Source organism: Zeugodacus cucurbitae, chromosome 2 (genome assembly GCF_028554725.1).
Source record: "Zeugodacus cucurbitae isolate PBARC_wt_2022May chromosome 2, idZeuCucr1.2, whole genome shotgun sequence".
NCBI classification, from domain to species: Eukaryota; Metazoa; Arthropoda; class Insecta; order Diptera; family Tephritidae; genus Zeugodacus; species Zeugodacus cucurbitae.
This window is the reverse complement of record NC_071667.1, coordinates 19,932,436-19,959,053: the sequence shown is the minus strand read 5'-3', so window position 1 is coordinate 19,959,053 and position 26,618 is coordinate 19,932,436. Positions and strand designations below refer to the sequence as shown.

Genomic DNA, 26,618 nt, shown 5'->3' with positions numbered 1-26,618 from the left:
ATCTGTTGAATATGTCTCAGTTCTGTCATGATTAAAGCTGCCGCTTCGCTAACAGCTTTCCATTTTTTGGAGGACTGACACATAAGTGCAGTCAAATTTTCCACCGTTAAGCTACCACCTAAGGTTGTTTCCACCTTTTCCCTTATGTTAGAAAAGCGTGGACAATGAAAAAATACATGTTCAGAGTCTTCTACAGATTCTGCACATATTGGACAATACGGACTAACGTCGCAACGGAATTTGTACAGGTAGCTTCTGAAGCACCCGTGACCACTTAATATTTGGGTCAGGTGGAAATCCAGGTCCCCATGTTCCCTATGTATCCACGAATGGATGTCCGGTATTAGTCTATGGGTCCACCGTCCTTTGGCTGAGGTTACCCACCGTTGCTGCCACTTTGTGATGCTAATTTTTCTCTCTTCTATCTTTTTAGTCTCAGAGGGGGGTGCTGATAGTTTATACAGCCGAGCTAGTTCATCACCCTGGATGTCAATAGGCGGCATGCTGGCTAAAACTTCAGCAGCATCACTGGATATGGTTCGGAAAGCACTAATTACTCGGATTGCCGACAGTCTATGTACTGCGTTAATTGGTCTAAAGTACGCTTTAATGTCTAATGCCTGAGTCCATATCGGAGCCGCATACAAAATTACGGAGATCATCGCCTTTGCAATTAAAAGTCGTCGACTGGATCGGATGCAGCCTCTATTCGCCATCATTCTAGATAGAGCGTTGTATATTTTATTTGCTTTGTTTGCCGTATGCGCCAAGTGCTCCTTGAATTTAAGTCTGGAGTCTAGTATGACCCCCAAATACTTTAACTGTGGTTGTGAAGTAATCTCACAATCCCCTATAGTGAGAGTCATTCTTTCTTCAATTTTCCGTGTGCTTATGAGCAAGACTTCAGTTTTATGCTCTGCTAGTTCCAAACTCTTGGAAGAAAACCATTGCCGTAGACCATTAATGCATTCATTGCATTTGCTTCGTAGGTCATCAAGATGCTTTGCCACTGCTACCACTACGAGGTCATCGGCATATGCTATTAATTTCACAGTTTTTGGTTGGTGTCTTCGCAGCACCCCGTCATACATAAGGTTCCATAAGAGGGGGCCTAAGACCGATCCTTGCGGTACTCCACTCGAAATAGAGTAGCTCTTTGTGCCTTCGTCTGTGTCGAATATCAGCCTTCTGTTTTCGAAATAACTCATTATTATTTTTATTAGGTATTGAGGGACGCGCATTTCATGTAGAGCTTTGATTATGTTTGTCCATTTCGCTGAATTGAATGCATTCTTCACATCCAGGGTGATGAGAGCGCAATATTTTTTGGTTCCACCTTTCCATCTTTTACCACTAACTGCATCCTTTGCAGTGTTAACGACTTCGTTTAGTGCGTCGATAGTGGATCTCCGTTTTGTGAAGCCGTATTGTCTTTTTGATAACCCGCCGGCTTCCTGGATTGCAATCTCCAAGCGGTTTCTTATTATGCTTTCGTACACTTTTCCCAGTGTGTCGAGCATACACAGAGGTCGATACGATGAAGGTTCTTCTGGTGGTTTCTTTGGTTTTGGGAGTAATACCAAGCGCTGAACTTTCCAGGGGTCGGGGAATACCCCTTCTTTTATGCATGCGTTGTACATTTCAACGAATAGGGTGGGCTTTGCAGTTATTGCTTCCTTTAGAGCTATGTTGGGTATACCATCTATTCCAGGCGCTTTGTTGGTTTTGATTTTTTTGGATATGTCCAGTAATTCTTTTTCTGAGACAAAGAGGGGTGACCCAGTAGCACATTTTCGTTGTTCAGCATAGGAGATCGGTTCATGCACCGGAAATAATACTTCGACGATTTTCCTCATAAACGATGCACTTCTAGTTGGCTGCGACTTATTCTTAAATTTTGACATACAAATTTTGTACGCTGATCCCCACGGGTCTATGTTCGCTTCTTCACAAAGCTCTTCAAAACACTTTCTTTTGCTGCTGATAATGGCTGTCTTCAGGAGTTTCTTATGTCTTTTAAATACCTCTTTGAGACTGTTTTCGTTTTCGCCACCCTGGTTGCGCTGTAGGCGACGTCTAGATGAGTGGCAAAGCTTTCTGATCGTGGCTATTTCTTCATTCCACCAATATACTGGCCTTCGTTTGGTGTGATGTGTTGTCCGGCGCATAGTAGCGTCGCATGCAGCAACCAGTTCTTTTCTAACTGCGGATACAAGGTGGGCTGCGTCTTCGCAGTGAACATTTGCTGCGCGCCAGGCAGTCACAAAAAGATCAGAATCAAACTCTTTTTGCTTCCAGCCTCTTTTGTTACACCTGTTCCTACTGAGGTGCTCCGTCTCTCCGGGTAACGAGACTTCTGCCATAATAGCCATGTGATCGCTATTTGTATATATGTCTTCTACTCTCCATTTAATGCGCCTGCACAGTGCGTCATTCGCAAACATAAGATCAATTATGGAACCTTTTTTCCCTTTCTGAAAGGTATTTTGCGTGCCGGTATTCGTGATACTCAGGTTTGTTTGGCTTAGAAATTCTAGTACTAGACGCCCACGATTATTTGTGCTTTTGCTTCCCCAAGCAGTCGACCATGCATTAAAGTCGCCCGCTATTAGTATAGGCGATTTGCCCCTGGTTTCTAGAGTCAACTCCAGGAGGAAGTTCTCGAATTCTGCGATCGAAGCACTGGGACGAGCGTAGCAGCTTACGATGTATATACCATATAAATTCGCCCATGTGAAACCATGTGGGGATACTCTGGCACAGGACATAAAAGGTTGTCCTTTGCAGGACCATATTGCTGCCTTGCCAGACGCGTCTGTTATCCAGGTGCTTTCCGAACGCTGAGAATATTGCTCACTTAGTATGGCGACGTCAATATTCTTTTCTACTACAGTTTGTTTCAGCAATTCTTGTGCTGCAGCGCAGTGATTTAAATTTAACTGTAAGATCCTCATTTCTTAAGTGACTTCAACATCTCCTGATACTTGGGACAAGTCGTGCTCAAGGCTGAATGTTCCCCCTTGCAAAGCATGCAGCTCGGGGTGTTAGTGCATACCTTTGCAACATGTCCTTCGGTTCCGCAACGTGTACAAAGGCCGGACCTGTCGGCTGGGTTACTACAGTTGCGTGCCATATGACCCAGCTGAAAACATCGAAAACAGCGGGGAATAGGTGTATATTCGCGGATGCGGCATATTGACCATCCGATTTTTACTTTGCCTAGCTTTAGGGCAGTCTTGGCATCCTGAGCACGTAGGCAAATGATAGCAATTTGAGTACCGCTTCGGGTTTTCCGCATACTTTTAACATTTGTTTTATCAATGTTTTTGAATCCGCATTCCTTATTTAGTGCATCACAAATTTCTTCCGGGGTCGTGATCTCATCGAGGTCTTTGCACATAATTGTGACATTATGGGTTTTTGGCTGTATTACGGCCATTTCCCCAATCACCCCCTCTAGGGCACTTTGGAAAGTCTCAGCTTTCTTTTCTGATTGATTTTTTAATTCAATTAGTAGGTCTCCTTTTAATGTTTTACGAATGTAGGTTACGTTAGAACCTAATTCATCGAGGCCGCTGTCCCCTTTTATCTTTCGGAGAATCTCAGCATACGACGCACCATCCTTTTTAGTTAATATGATTGCATCTGGTTTAGATTTGATTTTCTTCTCGATTGGTTTCTTCTTTTTTGTCACTTCCACCCATTTATCGTATATGGGTTTACTTCCTGGAGTATCTATGCGGCTTGCTTTTGTGACCTCACTGTAGGTCGCCTGCACATTTTCATTAGCCTTTTTTGGCTTTTTTGTGGGCGGTAGGACTCCTGTTTTCTCCCGTAGTCTTTTTGGAGTGCTCACATCTTTATAAATAGGGGAAACCTGCGATGCTTTCCCTACCATCACTTTTTTAGATGAGCTCTCGGGATTTTCAGATTTGTCGTACAAGCTATTTATGCAGCTTACAAGATCGCGCATTGCTTGATTTATGTGTCTCTGTCCAGACATCATATTTTCCAGCTCCTTGATTTTAGCGCCCAGTTTGTTGAAAACATTAACATTTTCACTCTTCTGAAAATCATCAGAAATCCCAAGGTTTGCACGATCGGTCTTTTCACACATTTTTGTTGATCCAGCAACGGTGGATCCCTCATTCTTGCCAATAGGAGGCGTTCTCAAAACTTTGGAGTTCCTTCGGAAAGGATTCTCCGGTGTACACCCAATGCTATTTTCTGAGGCCATATTATGGCGGGAAAATAGTTGGGTATTCCTGTCTGAAAGTATGTTCAGTCGCTGTCACTGAAAAAACCTACACGAAATTTCAATGGTTGGCAACGCCCAAACCAAAAGGAAAACGAAAATGAAAAGGGGAACAGCTGTTCGATCAAAACAAACGGCAGAACAATTTGAGTGCGCGTTTTATTTGATAGCTGTTTTTTATAGGGGAAATAATATTAATTTATTTATCCACTAATTTGCCGCGAAAAAATGGGCAGGCAAGTGCAATTGAATTTATATCAAATAACAATTGGTACTTATCTCTGACTATAATATATAGGTTCCACTTGAAACTTCCAGCGTCCCGAAGACTTCAAGGTAAATATGGTAGTTGTTATTGCACATAAACCAGGTTTAATTAACACAATCCCAGGAGCACTTAATAAACACATCTAACTCACTCAATATACAAATGTGTTATATGGCTGTGTGAGTGCGTGTGTTTGTGTATTTATGTGCCGGATTTTCGAATCGTGAGAACCGATTTTGTCGTGTGTTTCCCACGCGAGGTGAACACCTGCCTATTTTTTTGCCTCTACCTTAGAGTCTTACTGCCGTACATACGTATCTACAGTGCTTGGCTCTTATTGCCGTTTTCCTTTAACGTTGTCTTTCTTTCTTATGGCATTTGGTGTGCGTTGCGTTTGTTTGGGGCTGTTGTTATCGTAAACGAGTACATTCTGTATGTATGTGCGACTGTTGTTTATAATTGCTATTGTTGTTGTTGTTACTGTTTCATACTTGAGGCACGTCGTCGCTGTTTGAGCTTGCGCTGCGCATGCGTGGCTGCGTGTATGGGATTTCTGAGCAGCAGCAGCAACAGCAATAACAGCAACAATAACAACTACAAACACACACTCCAAAGTTGTTGCTGTACTCTCTTGGACCCCCCCCCCCCCCCCCTTCCGCTTTAAGCTCTGATGGGGGGACAACTTAAAAGTGGGTGATTCAGCAACGGTAGGTTTTCGACAACTACTTATACCGATGCTCAAGTATGTATGTGTAGTCTGCTTTACGGCGTTGCAACTTATGGCAAAATGTATGCTGCAAAAAGCACAACAACAGCAAAACAGCACTCTATAAAACAGGTCTGCCTCATCGCCAATATGGGACGGCTCTTGCCAACATGCCTCGCCTGTCGACTTGTGGTCTTGTTGCCGGCTTGCAATTCAATTTAGCCACAAAACCAAAAGTGCAGTGATTTCCGCAGACTCCACTGCCAGCAGCTTGATGGCTTAACTGTTGGCCGTAGTTGGCGTAGTTGAGCTGAGTGGGGCCACAATGGGCGCGCGTGTGAACGTTTGTTTTGTGTGGCACACGCGCGCTTTTGTAAGCTGCCAGCTAGTCAGCCAGCCAGCAAGTTTAATGGATGCTTGGCACATGCGCTTGACGATCGGCACGCTTCATGTGGCGCGGTGCGCAGCAACATACAAACATACATACGTAAATATTTATAATTCGCCAAGAAGTGAGTTATGCGCATGTACATACATATGTACATAGTATGTTTGTATGCTTTTCTTTTGGCGCATGCGTGCTTAGTGGGCGCTGACTTCGGGTGCGCTGTGTGGGCAGTTGACTGTGAGTAAACTGCAGTGACATTGCTATGTGCAACTGATTATTTTTGATTGCCGGTTAATGCATTTTTAGCAATTGCAGACATATACATATATTTAGGTGATGAGTGTTTAAATAAAATATTAGCTTAAAGTTAGAAGATTAAATCTTTTAGCTTCCAAATAGTTACCGAGTACTTGTTGACAGCGTGAGAGCGTAGATTATTTGGAAGTATTTATTTGTTCTTTAAACACTCTTAAGACGGCGAGTATAGCTCAGACTGAGATCAGAACTGTACCAAAGTATAATTTCTAAAAGTTTTTTTGGGGTGCCTTTAGCTTTTACAACAATAACAACCACTACAAATAAGTGTCTCATCAAAACATCCATGGTCGCGTCTTCAGGCTGAGTTGGTAACTAATAACAGAGTGCTAAACCTAACGGCAACATGCAAGAGAGAAGAAGAATACAAATTAGGTTAAGTTAGGTTAGAGTTAGCCGTTCTTTGCATATACAGAAGATCTGACTTGGATAGATTTGAGCTCAGTCCTATGTGATACCAAAAACAGCTAATGGATCACAAAGACCCTCACGATTCGGTAAAGCGCTTGGTATCTACTACAAAATTATTGAGTCGGCTAATGTCAATTCTAACCAATTGCAACTTCAACGGTGCTGGTTGTTGTCCAGCGCTTGGCGCGCTCATGCGATGCTGGTGCGTATGTGGATTATGGACTGCTAGGGTACATTCTTTTGCAAGCTTGTCCGCTTAGCAGTTTCCAACGATTCCACGTTGACCGGGTACCCACTCAAGTCGGATAGGAAAGAAGCTAGAAGCTATTGGTAAAGAAGTTAGGCACTCCTTAACCAGCCTAGAGTGTACTGTCATCTATACCAATGATAGTATTGTCGATCTGTTGTCGGAGTAGATTCACACCTCTCTGAAGGAGGCGACACAACGGAGAAGAAAAAATCATATGAGGAGGAACATTACATCGATCAAGAGTACAATTTTGGTTGATGAAAATATAGCCTATAACCTCACGATGACACCCGATTGAATAGTAGCGAAACGCCTGTAATCAGTAGACTGCCAACTGAGCTCTTGAGACGCTCGCTAAACTTGAAAGAGTAGATTTAACTTCATAGATATGTAAATACAAATCTTAATTGCATAAACACCAACCAATTTTTATTACATTCTCCCCCACGTCTATCAAACACTTATGCCTCCCACTTGCTGCTGCTGCTGTTGTTGTACTACAACAATCACACACACCTCATACACCATCAGCATTTCACGTGACTGTTCCAATTTGAAATTCCTATAGGAATTGAGAACAAGAAGACGGCATGCAAGTCACACTCCTGGCATACACACCGAAGCACGTACAGCAACAGCAAAAACAACAAAGCGATAATGCGTATAGCATGCCGTCGGGCACATACAATCAGACAAGCAATGAAAGACAGACAAACACACACGAATGCACTTGCATCCGTTGCACGCTCGGTTAGGGGTTGTTCTCCATCCGTTCGACGAGCGAGCTCGTCGAGTATAAAAGTCGTGCCAGTCAGAGACTCAATATCATTCACAACGCATCCTTCTTACTGAGTGCATTCAACACAAAGTGTACGCACCGTCAAGACAAGCAAGCGAAAGCAAGAAATCAAGAAACGTAAAGTAATACCAGCAAGAAAACAGACAAACAACAACAGCAAACATGTCGCCGAATACAAAATCAGTACAACAACAACCACAAATGTACGCTACCAAAACGGAGCTGTACTTGAAAGTGAAGAAACCACTATTGGAACGTCAACGTCGCGCCCGCATCAACAAGTGTCTCGATACATTAAAGACACTGGTAGCCGAGTTCCAAGGTGATGATGCCATACTGCGCATGGACAAAGCCGAGATGCTCGAGTCGACAATTGCCTTCATGCGTCAACACAGTCGCCGCCGTTCAGCGATGCCCGCTGTGGCACCACTTGAGCCAATGGATAGCTTCCGCAATGGTTATATGAATGCCGTCAATGAAGTTTCACGCGTTATGGCCGCTATGCCAGGCATGAGCGTCAATGTGGGCAAATCAGTGATGACACATTTGGGTAGCGAATTCAATCGACTATTGCAACAACAGCAGCAGGAACAAACAATCGTTGTGGACGTAGAAGAGAAGATGAGCGCAAAATTATCTCGTCCATCAAGTCGTGCCTCCTCGGGTTATCACAGTGATTGCGAACAGGATAGCCCAATGCCATTACCAACACCTGCAGCAGCCACCGAGAGCGCCACCTGGCGTCCATGGCTGTAAGGTGTTCATGTATTTATTTGGCATGGAGACGCTACGACTGTAACTGAGAGCTTTAAATCAAGTACTCAAAACTTGAAACAACAACGATTGTGTGTTAAGACTGTGATCGCATTTATTTGCATTGTTATTGTATCTTCCAATAGAAACAACTCTATGGCTTTAATAGTTTGTAAGAATTTAGAAATTGTAAAAAAACAAGAGCTTTAATAGTTTATAAGTTAAAAAATAATGATTAAAATATAAAAATGAAAATTATTAACTAAAGAAATTGTCTTTGTATTTGAAAATTGTTCATCTAAGGTTTGATAAGCGAGTTTGATAAAGGTGTTTGACAAATCCTCTCCTTCGGATTCGATACATATTAAAACGAAAATTGATGTTATTACACTAATGGAGTCTTTTAAAAAAAATTAAGACATCTTCAAACAGCTGAAGAATTTTTTTGCTTTCTTTGCAAGAGACTGGACACAACACAGCAAGTTATAAGATTAAGATTTTAATACAATTTGTCGAAGAAAATTTTCGATTTATTAAGCGAAAGAGTCGATATTCGCCTGAGCTTCCCTGTTATCGCAGGTAGTTACTGTTATGACTAACAGAAGAATTAGATGGATTCATGAAAATCTATCAGATAAAGATATTTGATAAAACCTAGCAGGTGTATGACGAGCTTACTAACTTTTGCGCTTAACACAGTCAGTGCTCTCCGTAGATAAATGTCATCTGAATCTGTATTTTGGTAGTCTAAGCACCGTAAACTTAAAAATGTAGAACCATTTGAAGACAATTCATCGCCATGTCCTCATTCAGAGAACAAGCTACATGTGACGTGCTTTTTATATACCAAAGTATGAAACAAAGTTTCCTCGACTATATGGCATCGAAATTCATCTCAAGCAACCGATATAGTAAGAAGATATTCAAAGGATGTCAAAAATCTAGATCGTTTGAGAGATCTGTTCGTGAACAAGCTGATCTTTCTGTTCGTAAGCGGTCTAGCAACTCTAGAATTTTTTCCAACTGTACTCTTCACAAAGATTTTACAATACAAGTACAAATGGTTATGAATGGAATACTAGAAAGTCAGTTTACCAACAATATTTCTTCATACCAGAAACCACTTTACACCATAATAGTCAGGTATCTAACTTTATTATAGTAACTGTGCTCATAAATTGAAAATAAAACCTTACTTAGTCCAGCAATATAGAATAGCACTGATTTTGATCAACGATCGTTGTTTCAACAAGATGTGGCAAAATAAGACCTTAAACAATGCATTGAGCGCAGTTCGAGATATTTTAGAGATAAAAGTGTTACCTAAAATTATTAACCTCGTAGCACAACTTCATCCCGAATGGATATTTGTAAACTACCATAAAATGTAGGTTTTTAACCGTTATAATTCTAATAATTATATAAAATGAGAACGCTTCACTTACCTTCGCTTTTACTCGATTTGGAGCTGAAAGGAAATGATATAAAATACATAAATATAAAGCAATGAACAGGACATCGGTAAATAAAAAAGTGGTATAATATGATTTAATATAAAGTTTTTGTGTTGATTGTTGCTCAGAAGAATGTCTGTACATAATATAGCAAAATTGTATTACAGATTTACAGATGGTGTTTATTGATAGGCGAGTGATGATTTACTACATAATAGGATGAGATTTTCCTCAAAACTCGGTATGTGTTTGAAGCTCTGTCAACACGTGGAATTTTCTATACACTACGTTGGACCTATCGATATCAATTAAACTGTCTTCCAGCTAAGTCGAAGCATATATACCATTACGTTTGAAAGGTTGCTCACAGACAGACAGCAAACATTTTCGATGCATATTATAGTTTACAGATCTGGCTCCAACGACTTTTTCTATACTTTAATGACAATACAAAAGTAATCGAAGAGACTGAGGTCTATTTTGAAGCAAAATACAAATCGTTGCAAAAATTGACATCACACGTAGGTCTATTGCCGAATCGTATTCGAGTACAGCCGAATCGATAATAGGGCACCTTTCTTCTCTTTCCCTAGCAATTCGTCGCCAGTTCGAAATCCCAAGTGAAATCAGATCGCTCTCCACCTGATATTTCCAAATGAGTGGATGCCTTCCCCTTCCTCTGTTTCCACCGGTGGGTACTGCATCGAACACTTTCAAAGCTGTTGTGTTTTCCTCCATTCGGACAATATGACCTAGCCAACGTAGCCGCTGTCTTTTTATTCGCTGAACTATGTCAATGGCGTCGTATAACTCGTAGAGCTCATCGTTCCATCGTCTGTGGTATTTGTCGTTGCCAATGTTCAAAGGTCCATATGTCTTGCGTAAAACTTTTCTCTTGAAAACTCGAGTGCCATATCACCGGATGTTGACATCGTCCATGTTTCTACACTATAAAGCAGAACGGGAATGATAAGCGACTTGTAGAGTTTGATTTTGGTTCGTCGAGAAAGAACTTTACTTTTCAATTGTCTACTAAGTCCAGAAGTTGGAAGATATACAACCATAAATAGTACCTGATTGCAGCAAAAAGTTAGTTTCTCATTACAAAATGTTTAACCTGTCTGACGTATTTGTAATAAAGATAAATCCAGTATAGTAAATATAGACTCGATTTCCTTATTAAAACTTTATTTGGGTTAAACCAACACGAAAATCAAACGCAGCTCTTGAGAAGAACTTGAGAAGATAATTATATTTTCATCGTTAAATTGAAAATTAATTTGCAAACACAAACAGTAAGGACACGCTCTACGCGAAAGCAATAAAAGATACATTAAATTTGCCACTTTACCACCCAACAATTAAGCGACGACCCTAGCCAGCGGCACACAGTCGGGAGACAGCGTGAGCATTCGCCGCATAAGTGCATAAAGCGTTCAAAAACGTGTTCGTGTACACACGACTGCCACGTGACACGAAAATTATGAATAAATGCACTCAATCAACTCAAACGCGTGCATAAACATATAAATAACTGTAAAAATACGGTGATATATTTAAATGTATGTACGATTTTAATGAAAATACAATTTTTCTTTTATATGAATTGTCAGTGGGTGCCGACGTGGCATGCGCCAAAAGGCACACTCAGTAACACGCGCCCAGTATAGAGTTGAGTTGGAGTGTGGTTGTGGGCTTGCGGCATGCCGCCCATCGTCCACCAATCATGTGCTATAAGGCAAAACGTGGCGCGCACGTGCGCCAAATGCTTGCCGCCCAGCTAAGCGCTTGCGACAGGCGTACGTTTTCGCATGCACCTGATCGTTAGAGTGTCAGAGAGGACATGGCGATTTGGCGCGTGCTGTGCCTTTTGTGCGGTGAATAGTTATGAAACCTGTATTTGAAGCGGGGAGTAAATTGAAATTATATTTTTCAAAAACTTTTAATTAAAATGGATATGAGAAGCGTACGTCTTATTGAAATTTCTGAGGTTAATGGATCACTCACTATAAGTTGAGGTTTTGAGCGTATAAGAAAGATTTTCGTATATGTATGTGAGTCATTATTAGATCCACTTTATTTACTTGTAAAAAATATTAAATATTTCTGCTTTGCACTTTCCCACACTTCACATGAGCGCAAGCAGCAAATCAAAAACGCATCCACAACAACAAGTGTATTATTTATACATATTTGCATAAAATTCAATTCTCAACAAAAAAAACTGATAGAACCCTAGCGCAACGTGCGTGCTGTAGCGCATATCCTTTGCTTTTTGTCACCCTCTTGTCTTCCACCTATTTTTTCGTGCGGCAATCGTACGCTACGATCAGTGCCAAATTGCAAACATCTGCCACTTGCAGTGCGTACGTACGTACATTATGCCAAAACCGTGGGATACTTTTACGAAATTCCACCGACCGTACAGCCCTTATGCTGGGAACTGCAACTGCCGAAACAAGTTCAGCGAATGCAGAGGATGCGCGCCCAAGTGTGTGTGTGCAAAAGACATGCAATAAAGTAGGGGATGAGCGCGACTGTTTGCTTGCCGCAACGACAAGTGCTTTGCCTTTTGTTGTTGTAAAATATTGTTGTTTTAATTTTTGTACATTGTTTTTCCTGATGATAATGATGCGCTTACTCTCATCTTGCTGCCGCACGCCCAGCACGTGCAAGCAGCCTCAGCGTTATTGCGGCGCGCGCAAACCACATGCGGCCAATGTGGTCTCGCACTTGTTCGTCTGATTGTCCTGCTACAATGTAGCTTATTGGCGAGCGCCCTGCTTAGCTCTTTCACAGGGAGGGTTCGCTTACTGTGAAGGCTGTGTGGACTATAAAAGCTACGCGACTTTTAGACGAGGACGCATTCAACGCAGCACAAGCAAAGTGTAAGGAACGCGAGTTTTATCACTGATATACTGAAAATTTATAAAATAACAGTATTTACTTTATACGAATCAATTTCAACGTTATTTAAGATGCATACCACAACACATAAACGCGCGCCAGTCTTGTGTAAGCTCGAAATGTTGGCTTGCCGCATGCGGAAACTCTTCAAAATCGGCAAGGCGAAGCAGGCGTACAACCAGAAAAATAGTGCAAACAACAACAACAATAATTGTGAATCAGAAAACAACAACAACATAAATAGTGAATTATGCAACTTGACGGCACAACTCACCAATGAGATGGCGCAAAATGCCGCCAATGAATGGTTATTGCAACATACTGCCGCCACATTGTTGCATTCAGCCGACACCTACGCAGAGGATTCGGAATCGCATGTCATCTGCCTACAAACCGAAGCTGGGCAATTTTACTGGAACGCGGCGTTGACACAAGCCAACGAACTATACCCATACAGTGCAATCGATTGGCTGTGAAGCAACAAAGTTGATGACGTGGTACCACAACCAAAACCAACAACAACAACACGCATGCGTGCAACAAAATGCAACTTCAGTCAATATCACGTGATTAACAGAAAAAGTCACAACAACAATTGTATGCGGTTCTAAGCAGCGAGCGCCAATCAAAACCATCAATGAACCGGGCAAGTCAATTAGCCCACCAAACACATGCCGCTACAGCATAGTAAAACCAGTTATTTCCAACACACCGGCAAAAGCTTAACATGAATGAACGAAGTCACTTTCAAGTCAAGTCAAGTCGTTGAATGGTTTGTTCTCGTCATCATCACAATGCGCTTCGTATGACCACCGACCGACGACCATCAGCTCAGCTATGAATGGATAAACCAGTTTCTCGCAACACATACTCAGCGCATACGCCGAGGCAGCTGATTAAACATCAATGAACGAATGAATGGCAGAGCATGCAGTGCGAATTTACCTTTTTTGCTTGCATAGCAAAAATTGAGCGTAAACTTGCTGTTGTTACTAGCGACGGACAGTTCCAACTCTTTTTCGTCGCCGCCTGAGTGCACATAACCGCCTGGTTGCGTGCATGTATTCTAGTATTTGTACTCATATCTGTGTAGTTGGCGCCACTGAGAGCTTAATGAATGAATGCACTTCGTGTGACGCACTCGTTGCATGCGCAGGATTTCGGATTTCACAATGGGAGGCGATTAGCTCAGAGGTGTATATGTACAGAGTTGCATGCAACGAGGCTAACAGCAGTGACATATTTATACATAAAAATATATGTAAAAGCATTATTTATATAATTTATGAAAATATTTCTAATTGTATATTATATATTCTGAAGAATAAAGCTCACAAAAAGAAGTCGTAAAGAATTTTATTTGGTAACTTCACTTAAAACTATATAGTACATACAGTTGAATTTCAATAACACGAACTTCTATAACTTGAAGTTCTCCATAACTCGAACTCTTGAGTTGGCAATAGAAGCCAAATTTCATACAAATTACTCGGATTATAGTGATTCGTGTTAGGGAAATTCAATGTATTTATGAATTTCTAGCCCGAATGGACCCTGAAGTGCGCCTAGTGTCATTTTAATAATTTATTTTGATTAAGACACTCTGAAGAAATCTTGTATTTAAATTTGTTGAGAGCGCTGTTTAAAAATATTAAAGCAATTTTCAGGAAAAGACTCGTAAATTAAGCGAGGAGAAATGTCAGCCTTGAAATCCAACCCAGAATCAGTCTTGTCAATAGGATAGAAGGCAAATTTAAAAAAAGTCCTCTCTCGACGAACAAAGACCAAACTCATAAGTCCGTCATCATTCCCGTCCTGATTTATGGTACAGAAATGTGGACGATATCAACTTTCGATGAGACGGCACTAGGATTTTTCGAGAGAATGGTTTAACGCAAGATTTATGTACTTTGATAATTTATCATTTGGAAAGCCGCAGAGCTAGCCTCCAGTGCAACAGCTTCCTATACTTTCTCTGGCTGCCAAGCCACAAACGCATGAACGGCAACGAGATTGTAGAGGGGATTGCCAAAAGTGGTGTACAACTGTGGAACGGAAACGTCCAGACCAACATTGGCAAACCCAAAAGATCATAACGCGCTGGAAAAATATACTGGGGTGCAAAATCGCTAAAGCCATGTGTAAAGCGTTAGACCAGAAATACATAAAATTCCTACTGTCACTCGATAGAAGGAACTGTAGAAGTTGGAATTCTCACCGGTTACTGTCTGATAGCGGCACACGCCTACAAAATGGAGATGACTGCAGGAAATGTCAAGAGCAAGGTATGAGAGAAACACTGGAGCATCTCTTGTGCGCTTGTCGTGAATTGTCAAAGCAATGGCTCTAGTTTTTTGGGGCCCTACAGTCGTTAGCAAACCACAAAACCTTCTAAAATTGGTATAGCAAAGGACTAAAACTGGTCCATGTGTGGTTTTGGCCTACCAGACAAACCTAACCTATGTTACTTTGAAAATAGGCAACGCCGTAGTTCAGCGAATAAAAATGGACAAAAGCATCCCAGATTTGAAAGTGTTCTATGCAGTACCCACAGTTGGAAGCCGAGGAAGAGGAAGACTTCCAATTTGTTGGATAGCTCAGGTGTAGATGGACCTGGTTGTACTTGGAATTACCAATTGGCGCCAAACAGCGAGAAAGAAAAATCAATGGCGCGCTTTTTTAATTCAGAAGTGTAGAAGTGAAGTGAAAATAAGTTCTACTTTATATCTTCAACACCTACACGTACATTAAGTAAAATTGTATAATTAAATTAAACTCTATAATTTACAAGAATCAAGATCTGGCGACACCAACTCATTGACCTTTCATATAATTTCCACTAATTGTTTAACTAGGATTAAAAAACTCACAAGAAAGTACAGCCGCCAGTGCTATAAATCCGTCTACCGCGAAGACTGCACAAATATTTTGATAAATCAGAATATGACATGATAAATTTTTAAGAATATATTTTCCCAAGCACTCTTAGAACACAACCTAAATGAACCCCCATAGTCGCCTACAGTCTCATAGAGCACCAGACATACATATGTATTAAAAGAACAAGTTTTTGGTCATGAATGAAAACGTTTCAGCATAACTTATACGCAGAGTAGAGAACTCACCTGCTAGATCAATATGGAAAGTAGCGGTAATCCTTTAATTAATCATCAGAACAAGTAAAGTAGTATTTATGTGCACAAGCAAGGGTGATTAGGGCGCCTAAATGATATATATGGCGACTGACTGCTTGTAGTTAATTTAGGGGACAGCAGTACGCCAAACAAATTGCACCACTCTTTTCAGTTTTGTGACATTTTGCTGGCATTAAAAGCAATTTAGGGTGGCTTGTTTGTCGGCGGCTCACACCAAACTGATTGATAGTGGATATGTGACGCCTAATTGGGACCCCTCTAATTAACATAATTTCACACACATAACAAATCTCAGTAAGACATGATTTATAGGACAGGAATATAATAATTTTCATTGTGCTACTGAAGTACTGTCGGCGACTTTCTAAGACTAAAACACTGTTGTCGCTTTCTTTGACCTACGAACGCTATTCATTAAGCCTTTGTTGTCGAAGAAGGTGCATTTTCGGAAATGGATTAAATAGAAATTGATTGAGAAATAATTAACCTCAACTATTTAAATATATGTTCATGAGTAACAAAGACATTTCTTATTCGTTTCAATCCGTTTAAATATCGCATCATTATTTATAAGGTACTAAGCTTAAAAACAACTGTGAATGCGCAGCTTTGTTCGCTTTCAATGTAATGTAAATCTAATCAACGGTAGAGCACGATCCGTACCAATATTTATATCGGACGAAGAACTGTAACCTCAGCTTCATTTTTACATAAGTTTTGAGAAACATTGCACTTATTAAGCTTATGGGGCCTTTTGAACAAGAAAACGCGTACGTTGTGGGTCTATGTCTGGATTAATCAGATGGAATATATAAATATTAGGTTGACAAACATCCCCCTTCCGCTTTTTTCTCTTTATTCAATGCTTTAAAAAAGTTTTACAGTGTTCGGATTTAGTTCAAATATGCGCTGTTTCGTTCGATAATCTGTTTCCATCTAGACGGCAACTTCATAATACCTTCATCGTACTCGGACAGCCACTTTTCACAAGCCTTTTTTGAGTTCAACTTTACACAACCAAGGGCGTTCGCCATGGACAGGAACAGGTGGTAATCACTTGGCGCTATGTGGGGGCTATATGGTGGTGGTCCCATCCGAGCTCCCGTAATTTCTGGCGAGTCATCAACGAAGTGTTTGGTCTGGCGTTGTCCTGGTGGAGCACTACACCCTTTCTTTTGGCCAATTCTGGACTTTTTTGGTCCATCGCCTGCTTCAAGCGGTCAAGTTGTTCGCCGTCCCACCAAACAGTCACATCCGCTTCAAAAATGGGTCGAGTTCGTTCCTTTGCAGCAGCATATCGCAGACGTTGATTCGGTCCAGAATGTTTTTTTGCTTCAAATCATGCGGCACCCAAAGATCAAGCTTTTTTGTGTATCCAGCCTTCTGTAGATGGTTTAATAAGGTTTGGTGACTAACTCCCATCTCCTGGGCGATGTCACGAGATGCCACATGCCGTTCTAACTCGATGTTTCCATGATTTGATTGGTATTCGTCGCCACAGGTCTTCCGCCGGTGGTTTTCACACGCTCTGAATCGTCGAAACCATTCCACCGCAGTTCGAAGTGATAGAGTACCATCCCCCAAAACACAATTAATCTCACAGAACGTTTCTCTAGTGTTTCGGCGTTGGTGAACTACACGTATATAACTGTTGAAAGCAATATCCGAACCAATCATGCATTGCGTCGTTTTGTCGTTTTGTAGGTTATTTCCTTTCAAAGATATATAGTGTTGCCAGATACGAGCACTGTAGCGCTTTATTCATAGCCGCGAAATTCAAAAGACAGAAGGCAATGAGAAATTGCTTTTTGGAAGAGTTGAGTACGAAGTTTTGTCCAGATCTTGCTTTTTGAGCACGCCAAACTTTTGAGCTTCAGTGTTAATTACCACAACCGATTTACTTCTTAGTTGTTTGAAGTAATCCAGAATAAAACACCTGATAAATAAATGTTTACCCCTTAAAATGTAAAATCCCTTTAATCCTATCTAAGAAAGGTCCTACGAAAAATATTTTCTCACAACATATTTATTGTTCAATAATTCTTGCCTATAAATCAAAAACCACTTTAATCTCATTAAAGGTGAACGAACCAAAGGTTGTGTTGCAACATTACGCGCACAAGAAAGATAAGTCTTCGAAGTAATTACACGCAAGAAAATTCAAAAGTAATTACATTTCAGGAAAAAATATTTTTCCCACGCAAAGGATTAGATTTTTTTTTTCTTTCGAAACAATCCTATACTAAATACGTGTATTACAAAATTAACCCTTCCACAAGTGATGCACCCTCAACAAATGCCTTTGCCAGAAATCAACCACATGCAGCGCAAGATTATTACTGAGACAATCTACAATACCTTGGGTAAAGTGCTCCACAACCCTCATTACATACCAATTTTACTGCAATTAACCGAGTAAACAATTCAATGTTGCTGAGAAAGTGGCACAGCAATGGCATAAGAATCTCTACAACAACAGCATATATTTGTATAGAGCAGTATGGCAAGGGCCCCAAACAAAGCGCTCCCCAGCGAACCCCATTCATGATTCACTTTTAATCAAGAAGAACACATCAGCACTCCTGCAAGGCTAGAGCTCCACAATAATAACGCCGTAAATATTACAAAAGTCAAGGTTCTTTATTACACCAACACAGCAAGCGTTCGCTTACACTACAATCCGTATGAGTATGTGTGTGGAGCTGTATTGCGAGCTGACCCTAATCCTTTTATCACCACATCCTATGCACACTTCATTGTTGGCGATCCTCCACAAGACTCTCCGTATGTTGGTGCGTGTGTATGTACGCACACCCGCTCGTGTGAACGACTCATTCCAAGCAGACACCCAGCAATGCCAACGCAAACCCAGCAAACGCCAACGTGGCAATTATGATCTGATACACGTTGTCCACACTCCGCGCAGCCGCGCCGACGATCATCCGGCCAACCAATGTATGTGCGTATGTATGTCTGCGTGTGCGCACTAATTTGCAGGCACATCATGGAGCTAAGAAAACAAAACAGCTTCAAATAAAAGCAGAACAAAAACAAAACAAAATAAAGTGTATGAAACGAAAAAAAAAATGAATCAAATATTAAACAACGACAGCTGCAAGCGAGAAAATTTTCTCACACTCGATGTTGTGTTGACGCAGCAACAAATCAGCCACAGCCGCAGCCACAGCCGCAACCAGAGACACAGCCATACTCAGAAGAAGAGTGCCAGTGCGGCAGTCAGTCAGTGCGACAGACGGACGTCTATAAACACATAAACAACAACAACACACTCACATTACAACAACAACCACTCCGTCAGTCAGTTAGTGTAGCAAGCAGTCAATAAGTCGCTCCAGTGGCCACATCCGTGTCCATCCGTCCGTCCGTTGGTCTGTCCGTCGGTGTTGCTGAAGAGTGGTAGCAGCCACAATTGCAAAAGCAAGCCTAGCAGCAGCCAGCACACTTAGCCAGCAGTCATTTCAAGCGTGCTCGGACGTGTATGTGTATGTGTGTTTCAAGCGCTCGTCAGTCCTCGAAATTTGACGAAAGGCAGGTGGTAGTTTTTCGGGAATTTAGCTCACTGGCACATAACAGCTACTGAAGTATCATCGTTGAGTCAGTCGCGCAACGGATAAATAATATCCTAGATTGGCACACAACACATTAGCGTGTACAGTGGGACCAAAATGTACACACATCTCAAATTATTTGATGAAGTCGTCATTGAATGTGAAAGGCTTAATCAAGTGTTTTGAATATGTGAACACCCAAGTGGAGTGTCGTCGAAATTTTGAATATAGGCAGGAGGCGTCAAAATTAGACTTTGTAGCCACTTCACCTAAACACCAGAATTTATGTTCTTTATAAATCACTCAGCCGCTCGGAATGGAGTAAGAGAAGGACTACACAATAGGGTTTTAGGGTTAGTTTTTGAACGGAAAAGCGAGAAATCAGTTCCTGGTTCGTAAGCTTTATACGATATGGATGATGGAAACATTAAACCAATTGGAGATAACTCAAACTGCTTCAAGTTAGTTTAGGTCAATAGGTAGATCTCCACGACTACAGACAGTCTCACTTAGTCAGCTTCGACTTTCCTTTGTGGCACCCAAATACTCCTAACGGATCGCTAAGACCCTCATTGAAGTTCTTGGAGTCCCACACCCAACCCACAGCAGACGAAGTGCTCGAGTTGCCACGGGAAAGCAGAGTGACCCTTTCGCAACTTCGTTCTGGATACTGTTGCAGGTTAAACTCCTACTTATCCAGACACCAAACCCCGACATACAGAATACATGTTCTGCACGCAATGAGTCCGCGCATGATACTAGTCCTTTGATCCGACCCATCGAAACAACACGTTTCCTGGGCCTCCCATTAGATGACCTCGACGACAACTAGTTCCGTTTTCCGTTCCAACAGGACTGTATGATCGTTAAAGTAACAACAACACTCATGATTCGACAAAGCACTTGGACTCTAATATAAAGTTCTTAAGTTAGCTAATGTCGATTTCAGGCAGTTCGCTGGATTCGCCGAAAGTGTGCCTACCGAGGTCTTTGAACCTTATACTGGCGAATACTGGACATTGAAGCAGGTGTTTGGATGATTCCTCTTCGCATTCCAATGGTTGTGACGAGATGAATCTTCGTAAGAGACAGCAGCTGGAAGGACCGCGGACCAGAAAGACCCACCTGCTTCCACTCCGACGTCCACGTTGCTAGGGTACCCTCTCTTGCGAGGACACTTCAACAACAACCATAATATAGATATTATACTTGGAAGTTTTGAGTGTATAATACTTGCGATTTAACTTGAGCTCGACTCGGGAAGAGATCGAATGCGAGTTTAGTTTTGAAACAATCGGTACTACGACTTTCGTTCAAATCATCAAGAATTTCATCTATTTATGGGTATATATAGGTTTAAGATAATTATGACATGATTTATCATGCTTAAGGATATAAAATTACGGAAAATCGATAAATAAATATTGGTTTAGCATAATCCCTTGGAGCCGTCAATAACCCATTAGTCATTTGCAAAAATCACAGAGAAAAGTACAAAGTTTCAAACCAACCAAAGGTCTTGAACATATATTTGTTCATGAAGAAGACGACAATAAAAGTCAAAACCTCAATAACCATACACTCAGAGCTACCAACAAAACATCAAAACACTTGCTCTGTCACAATTATTATACGCAATTGACGCAAAGTCAAACACGTTCCACTGTGCGCACTCGCTATCACCAAAACACACAATCACCCCAAGCCAAAGGGATGTGTGCTGTTCGCAGCGCGGTGATAATAACACCGACGACAATAACGAGCCGTTGCGTCGAGCACAACAACAACAAAATTACGGGGTGTAAGCAAAGAAGGAAGGAAAAAAATTGTGTGGGAAACTGAGTGGTAAAGTGTTTCCCACGGTTTCGAAAAAGGACTGCAGCCGCCACAGCTTTCGATGAGCAGGAGGTTAATTTATTTTACCTTGCTTACAAAAACAACCACCACCGCCAACAACAACAATAATCCACCAGCAGATATGCGTATAATGATCAAGTAGCTTATAAGAAATCAGCTGCACCCTCACAGCAAAATGAGCAAGTCAAAAATGCAAACATCCCTCAAGTGTAGAGTGTGCAGAGTGCAGAGAGCTGGAACAGGATCTGCGCAGCGTGCGACGATTACACCAGCGTTCGTGCAACGAGAGAACGTCCACAACACGAGCAGTGAAAGCAACAACGATAAAAACAAGAACAACCACCAGCACGCAGTGGTATCGCCTTTCACCGAGACAGCTCGGTACAAATCGGCTGTGCGCTCAATTCAACCACTGTGCTAGTTGGTGTGTGAGTGGGCAATCCTGTTTGCCATACACACGCAGGTGTGATACTCTCACTCCCGTTTTACGCACTATCCGCTCTTTCAACGGTCGTTTTGTAGGCAATTGAATGAGCGCGCGTTGCGCACGAGCACGCTGGGAGCGGCGTTGTCGCAACCGTGTCACGTGCAGCTATAAAAGCACGGCACATTCCTAGCGTACTCAGCATTCTCGTTGCAGAACTTGTAGTGAAAACAACATTGCATAATCAAGCAGATTTTGGATTGAATTTTGAAAAAGAGCAAAGTAAAACAACTATTTTTCGTTTTCGTGTTAAAGTACAAAGTAAATAAACAACAACAAGATGGCAACCAACGCTTATGAATTATCAAAGACTTATCGTTATCGTAAAGTGATGAAGCCGCTATTGGAGCGTAAACGTCGTGCGCGCATCAATCAGTGCCTGGACGAGCTCAAAGACCTGATGGCCGAATGTGTACAGCAACAAAGTGGCGATGCGGAGGTGAAATTGGAGAAGGCCGACATACTCGAATTGACTGTGGAGCACTTACGTAAAATGCGTCAGCAACAGACAAAAACCAAGCGCAGCGATGAAGGTGCACGTGAGAGTTTCCGTTCCGGTTATATTAAAGCGGCACATGAGATATCACGTTGTCTCGCCACTTTACCAAATGTCGACGTCCAATTGGGCACACAATTGATGACACAACTCGGTTTGCGCCTCAATCAATTGGAGTCACAGCATCAGCAAGTGTACACCGCTGTCAATCAACCATTGAGTGTCAATTGCGGTCCAGCTACACCTACTTCCAACACCACCTCCACCATGTACAGTCCGGTTTCTAGCGGTTATGCTAGTGACAATGAATCGACTACCTCCAGCCAATCGGCAGCAAGCAGCGGCGGTCTATTGCAAGTGTCCTCAACAAGTGTCTGGCGTCCTTGGTAGTGTGACAGTGTGGCAGCACACGTATAGCCTTTAGACACGCCAGTGACTGAGCTCGTGCATAGACTTAATTGTATAATCTACGGTCTCATTTAGTTTAAGTGAAAATTGTTTTTTTAATTTTAATGTCATAATTCTTTTATGTTTTATGTAAACTGTTATTAGCGAATTAATTGCGTAAGAAAGTTGTGTAGTTTTGTAAACTGTGATAGGAAAAGCTTTAGTTATATGCAGACAACAACAATTGTACTGTAGTAGTATTAGTATTTAAGCCGAAATGATTGATGATATAATGAAATGATATATCAATATATGACAAAAAATGAAAACAAAAACAAATCTGATTTTTTAATTAACACTATAAGGGATTCCACTAAACAGAATCAACGCAATTGGTACGATTTTTCTCTCTTTGCATTACAACAACAAAGGTTCTTGATTGCAACTGGACTACGCTACAAGCCGCACAGCGATCACAACGATATTTTGATATTTTGCATAAAAGATTTGATTTGGTATTAAGAACTGGTCAAAAAAACCGTTTGGTTACTTTCTTGATCACATGGTATATAAGCAGTTTTCAAAACTTGCTACTAAAGGAAACATAATCTCCAGCGTACATTCCTTGTCCTTGGAGAGAAACCGCAACCAAAGCAGACGATAAGATCGATATGCCATATGACACTAGAATGACCCTTGTGCTACTTCGTTCTGGATATTGTAACAGGTTAAACTGCTACTTATCCAAACTGAACCCGGACATACACAATATAGTATGTATTGCATGCAATGAGTACCCGCATGATACTAGTCACCTATTTGCATTCCCAACGAACTCGACACATCTAACACCCCTTTCCCTTTGGTCCGACCCTGTCGAAACAGCACGATTCCTGGGCCACCGTTAGATGACCTCGACGACAGCCAGGCTTTCAAATTTCAGTTCCAGCAGGGATGTATAAACGTTAAAACAACAACGAAACTGCAATGTGATTGGAAATTGGCCCCGACTGCCCATCGGAATTGAAGTGTTTCGTTTGCCGACTAAAAAAGTCGCATAAAAGAATGCTGCTTAAACGTATATAACCGCGAGTTAATTGAGTTTTCATTGACAAACTCATTAGACCTCCACAACCGCATACATATCTGCGTTTACCTTCCGCAGAGATGGTACGATCTGTCCGCCAAATAGATGGTTAGGCTACTAAATATCTCTCGCATTCTACAGCTAGTCGAGTTTGAAAACAGGAAAAACATAGTTCGAGAGGTTAAATAAGACGAATATGACTATGGACAAAATTACAGTAATGTAAAATAATATGATCTTCGTCGATTTCGTGGTATATGATCTATTAATCTCTTAACCCTTTCGACCCCAATGTTGCCTGAGGGCAATTTCGCTAGTTCATAGGCCTACCACCAGCGTTATTTTTGTTTTTGTTTATTGAACCGATATGATAACGGTAGTCTTATGAGTCAGCACGTGGTGTGATCAAAAAAAAAATCACTAGTAAATCATTTAGCAAAGCAATTTGATAAAGACTGCAGCAGTGTCGGCGAAAATTTATTTCTGCATGAAGGAGAACATTTTTAAAAGAGAGAATTTTTTAAATAATTGTAACAAAAATTATCAATCTGTAAATGAACTACTTTTCAGCGATTGTTAAGTGAAATATTTTTGCAAGAAAATTTCTTTAGTTTTAAACCAACATCAGGTGAGTAATTTTTACATATGCGAAGTTGCTTGTGAGCAACTTTGGGCAATTGTGGTATAAAATTTCCATGACTTTAGTTATGAGGCCTCAAGATAAAGGTTTGTCAAATGAGGACGTACAACGAATTTTAAACTTCGATTGGGATGTTTCAACTGATGAAGAAAGTGGTGATGAGATAGAGGATGTGTCTGCAGTGCTGGAGCAGAATTTGCAAGGGATTATGGAAAGAGGGGAAAGCATAGAAATCGGACTTCTTGACAATATAATTACGGAAGACAACGAGCATGAATCTTGTTCTAGTGAAGGGTTTTGCATTGAAAAAATTGATTCGAAGGCATTAAAATGGAGATCAAAGCCATTTGAAGCTCCTGAAAGTGTATGGAAGGCAGATGTCGACTTGGAAATTCACGACGTCATGATACAATATTGTATGTGTAAGGTGGTTTGACAATAAGCCGGTCCAACTTATATCATCGCATATAAGTCATGAACCAGTTGGCATTTGCAAACGTTGGAACCCAAAAGAAAAAACACACGTAGATGTCCAAAGACCTGCGATAGTTGCTAACTACAACAAAGGCATGGGAGGTGTGGATCTAGCGGACATGTTGATGGAACTTTATAAAGTTAACCACCGCTCAAGGAAGTGGTATATACGAATTTTTTATTGGTGTCTGGGAACGTCTGTTACAAATGCGTGGCTGCTTTATAGAAAACATTTAAATTTGCTTCATCCGAAACAGAAACACATTCCCCTAATAAAATTTCAACTGGAAATTGCTGATGCCCTTCTGCAATCTACGTCTTCTGCAGTTTCTATTCAAAGAAAGCGAGGCAGACCGTCCAACGCAGAGAGGAATGATAGCGATACAAACTCTCCATCGAGCAGTGTGTCGTCGCATAACACGAAAAAGTACAGATTCCAGCCGAACCCTCCAGAAACGAAACGATATGATAAGACGGAACATTGGGTAGTATTCGGTGAAAAAGGGCGCTGCAGGTTGTGCAAGACAGGAACTCCAATGTCCAAATGTCTTAAATGTAAGGTCCATCTTTGCTGCAATAACAATAAAAACTGTTTTTTGTCTTTTCATACCTAATTTTTCCCCAATAAATAAAATAAAATGCGATTAGAAAAAAAAAAATATTAATAAATTCTATACCACCATTGCCCAACGTTGCTCACAGGCAACATTCTGTAGCGCTCAAACGGGTGGGAGTGGCGAGTTGAAAATTTTACTATACCTTTCTAGAATAAATATAATGAGATTAAAACTAAAAAAAAAATTTTAAGATTACAGGAAGAAAATCGGGGTCGAAAGGGTTAATTGGTGTACGCTGATTTTAAAAGTCAATAAGTAACACCTTAACCTTCTAACTACACTCAATAAATGCCATAGGTTTTCCAAACTACTTGATGGAAGTTAGCTTAATTGCATTTACTGCCGCATTTATAATATAACTTTGTTGTTTCAAATGTTACCCAGAATAATAAGACAACGCAGTGCCACTGGCATACAAAAACCACATTCTTTCGAAGACTCTTTTCCTATCAGATTGCAGAGAGAAAATATTTCTTTACTAAAGTGGTAGGAACAGCATTTGAAACGTACCCCGCCCGTGCTACAAGTAGAAATAACAACTAAATTATACAGTTAATTACGTTATTGTGGCAATTCGTTACGAAAACTTCCCTCCTAATAAGTGGCACCTGGCCTGACATTCATATTCAAGAGGGGATGGCAACGTGTGCTATTGTTTTATTATGTAGTAATCTCAATATACACATATGAGAGAGTACTCTCCCTATTCCCTACCACAATTCTCTGAAATGATCAGCAAAACACGCAACAAGTCAGTATGTTTATTAGTAGCTTGCACTTTCTTTTCATTACTGATCACCGGCTTCAATTGGTCTTCTTGACAAAAATCTGGCTTTTTAGACTGACAACATCCGATGAGTCGACTCTAGGAGTTTTGCGCAAGATTTATGGTCCTTTGAACATTGGCAACGGCGAATACCGCAGACGATGGAACGATGAGCTGTACGAGTTAGACGACCACATATACATACATGGTTCAGGGAATAAAAAGACAGCGGCTACGCTGGCTAGGTCATGTAGTTCGAATGGACAAAAAGACTTCAGCTTTGAAAGAACTCGCCGGTAGAAGCCGCGGAAGAGGAAGACCTTCACTCCGTTGGAAAGACCAGGTGGAAAGTGATCTGACTGCACTTGGAATTTTCAAATGGCCCCAAATTGCAAAACGAGGGAAGAATGGCGCGCTCTGATAGATTTGGCTATAATTGCCTAAGCGGTTCCTACGCCAAATATATATGTATGCATGTATATACGGCTTTAGTAAACAAGACCTCAGCTACTGAAGAAGTTTTGAAGTTTTTACTTGTCGGAAGAAGTTTCTTCTGAAGATTTATGCGTTAAAAGTTTTA

At 41.1% G+C, this 26,618-nt stretch overlaps 2 protein-coding genes and 1 long non-coding RNA gene across 3 annotated transcripts in view; 2 read left to right on the top strand and 1 right to left on the bottom strand.

Annotated features, from left to right (window-relative positions):
- Positions 1-26,618, bottom strand: part of LOC105217843 (uncharacterized) — a 64,703-nt gene that overhangs the window by 34,917 nt on the left and 3,168 nt on the right. The gene's annotated exons all lie outside the window — the stretch shown is intronic.
- On the top strand, positions 7,298-8,360 carry LOC105217841 (enhancer of split m5 protein). The gene has a single exon (XM_029043785.2). It carries the CDS (start codon positions 7,555-7,557, stop codon positions 8,146-8,148), a length of 594 nt encoding a protein of 197 aa, XP_028899618.1. The 5' UTR covers positions 7,298-7,554; the 3' UTR covers positions 8,149-8,360.
- Positions 21,696-22,784, top strand: LOC105217844 (enhancer of split m7 protein). Its single transcript, XM_029043784.2, has one exon. It carries the CDS (start codon positions 21,852-21,854, stop codon positions 22,455-22,457), a length of 606 nt encoding a protein of 201 aa, XP_028899617.2. The 5' UTR covers positions 21,696-21,851; the 3' UTR covers positions 22,458-22,784.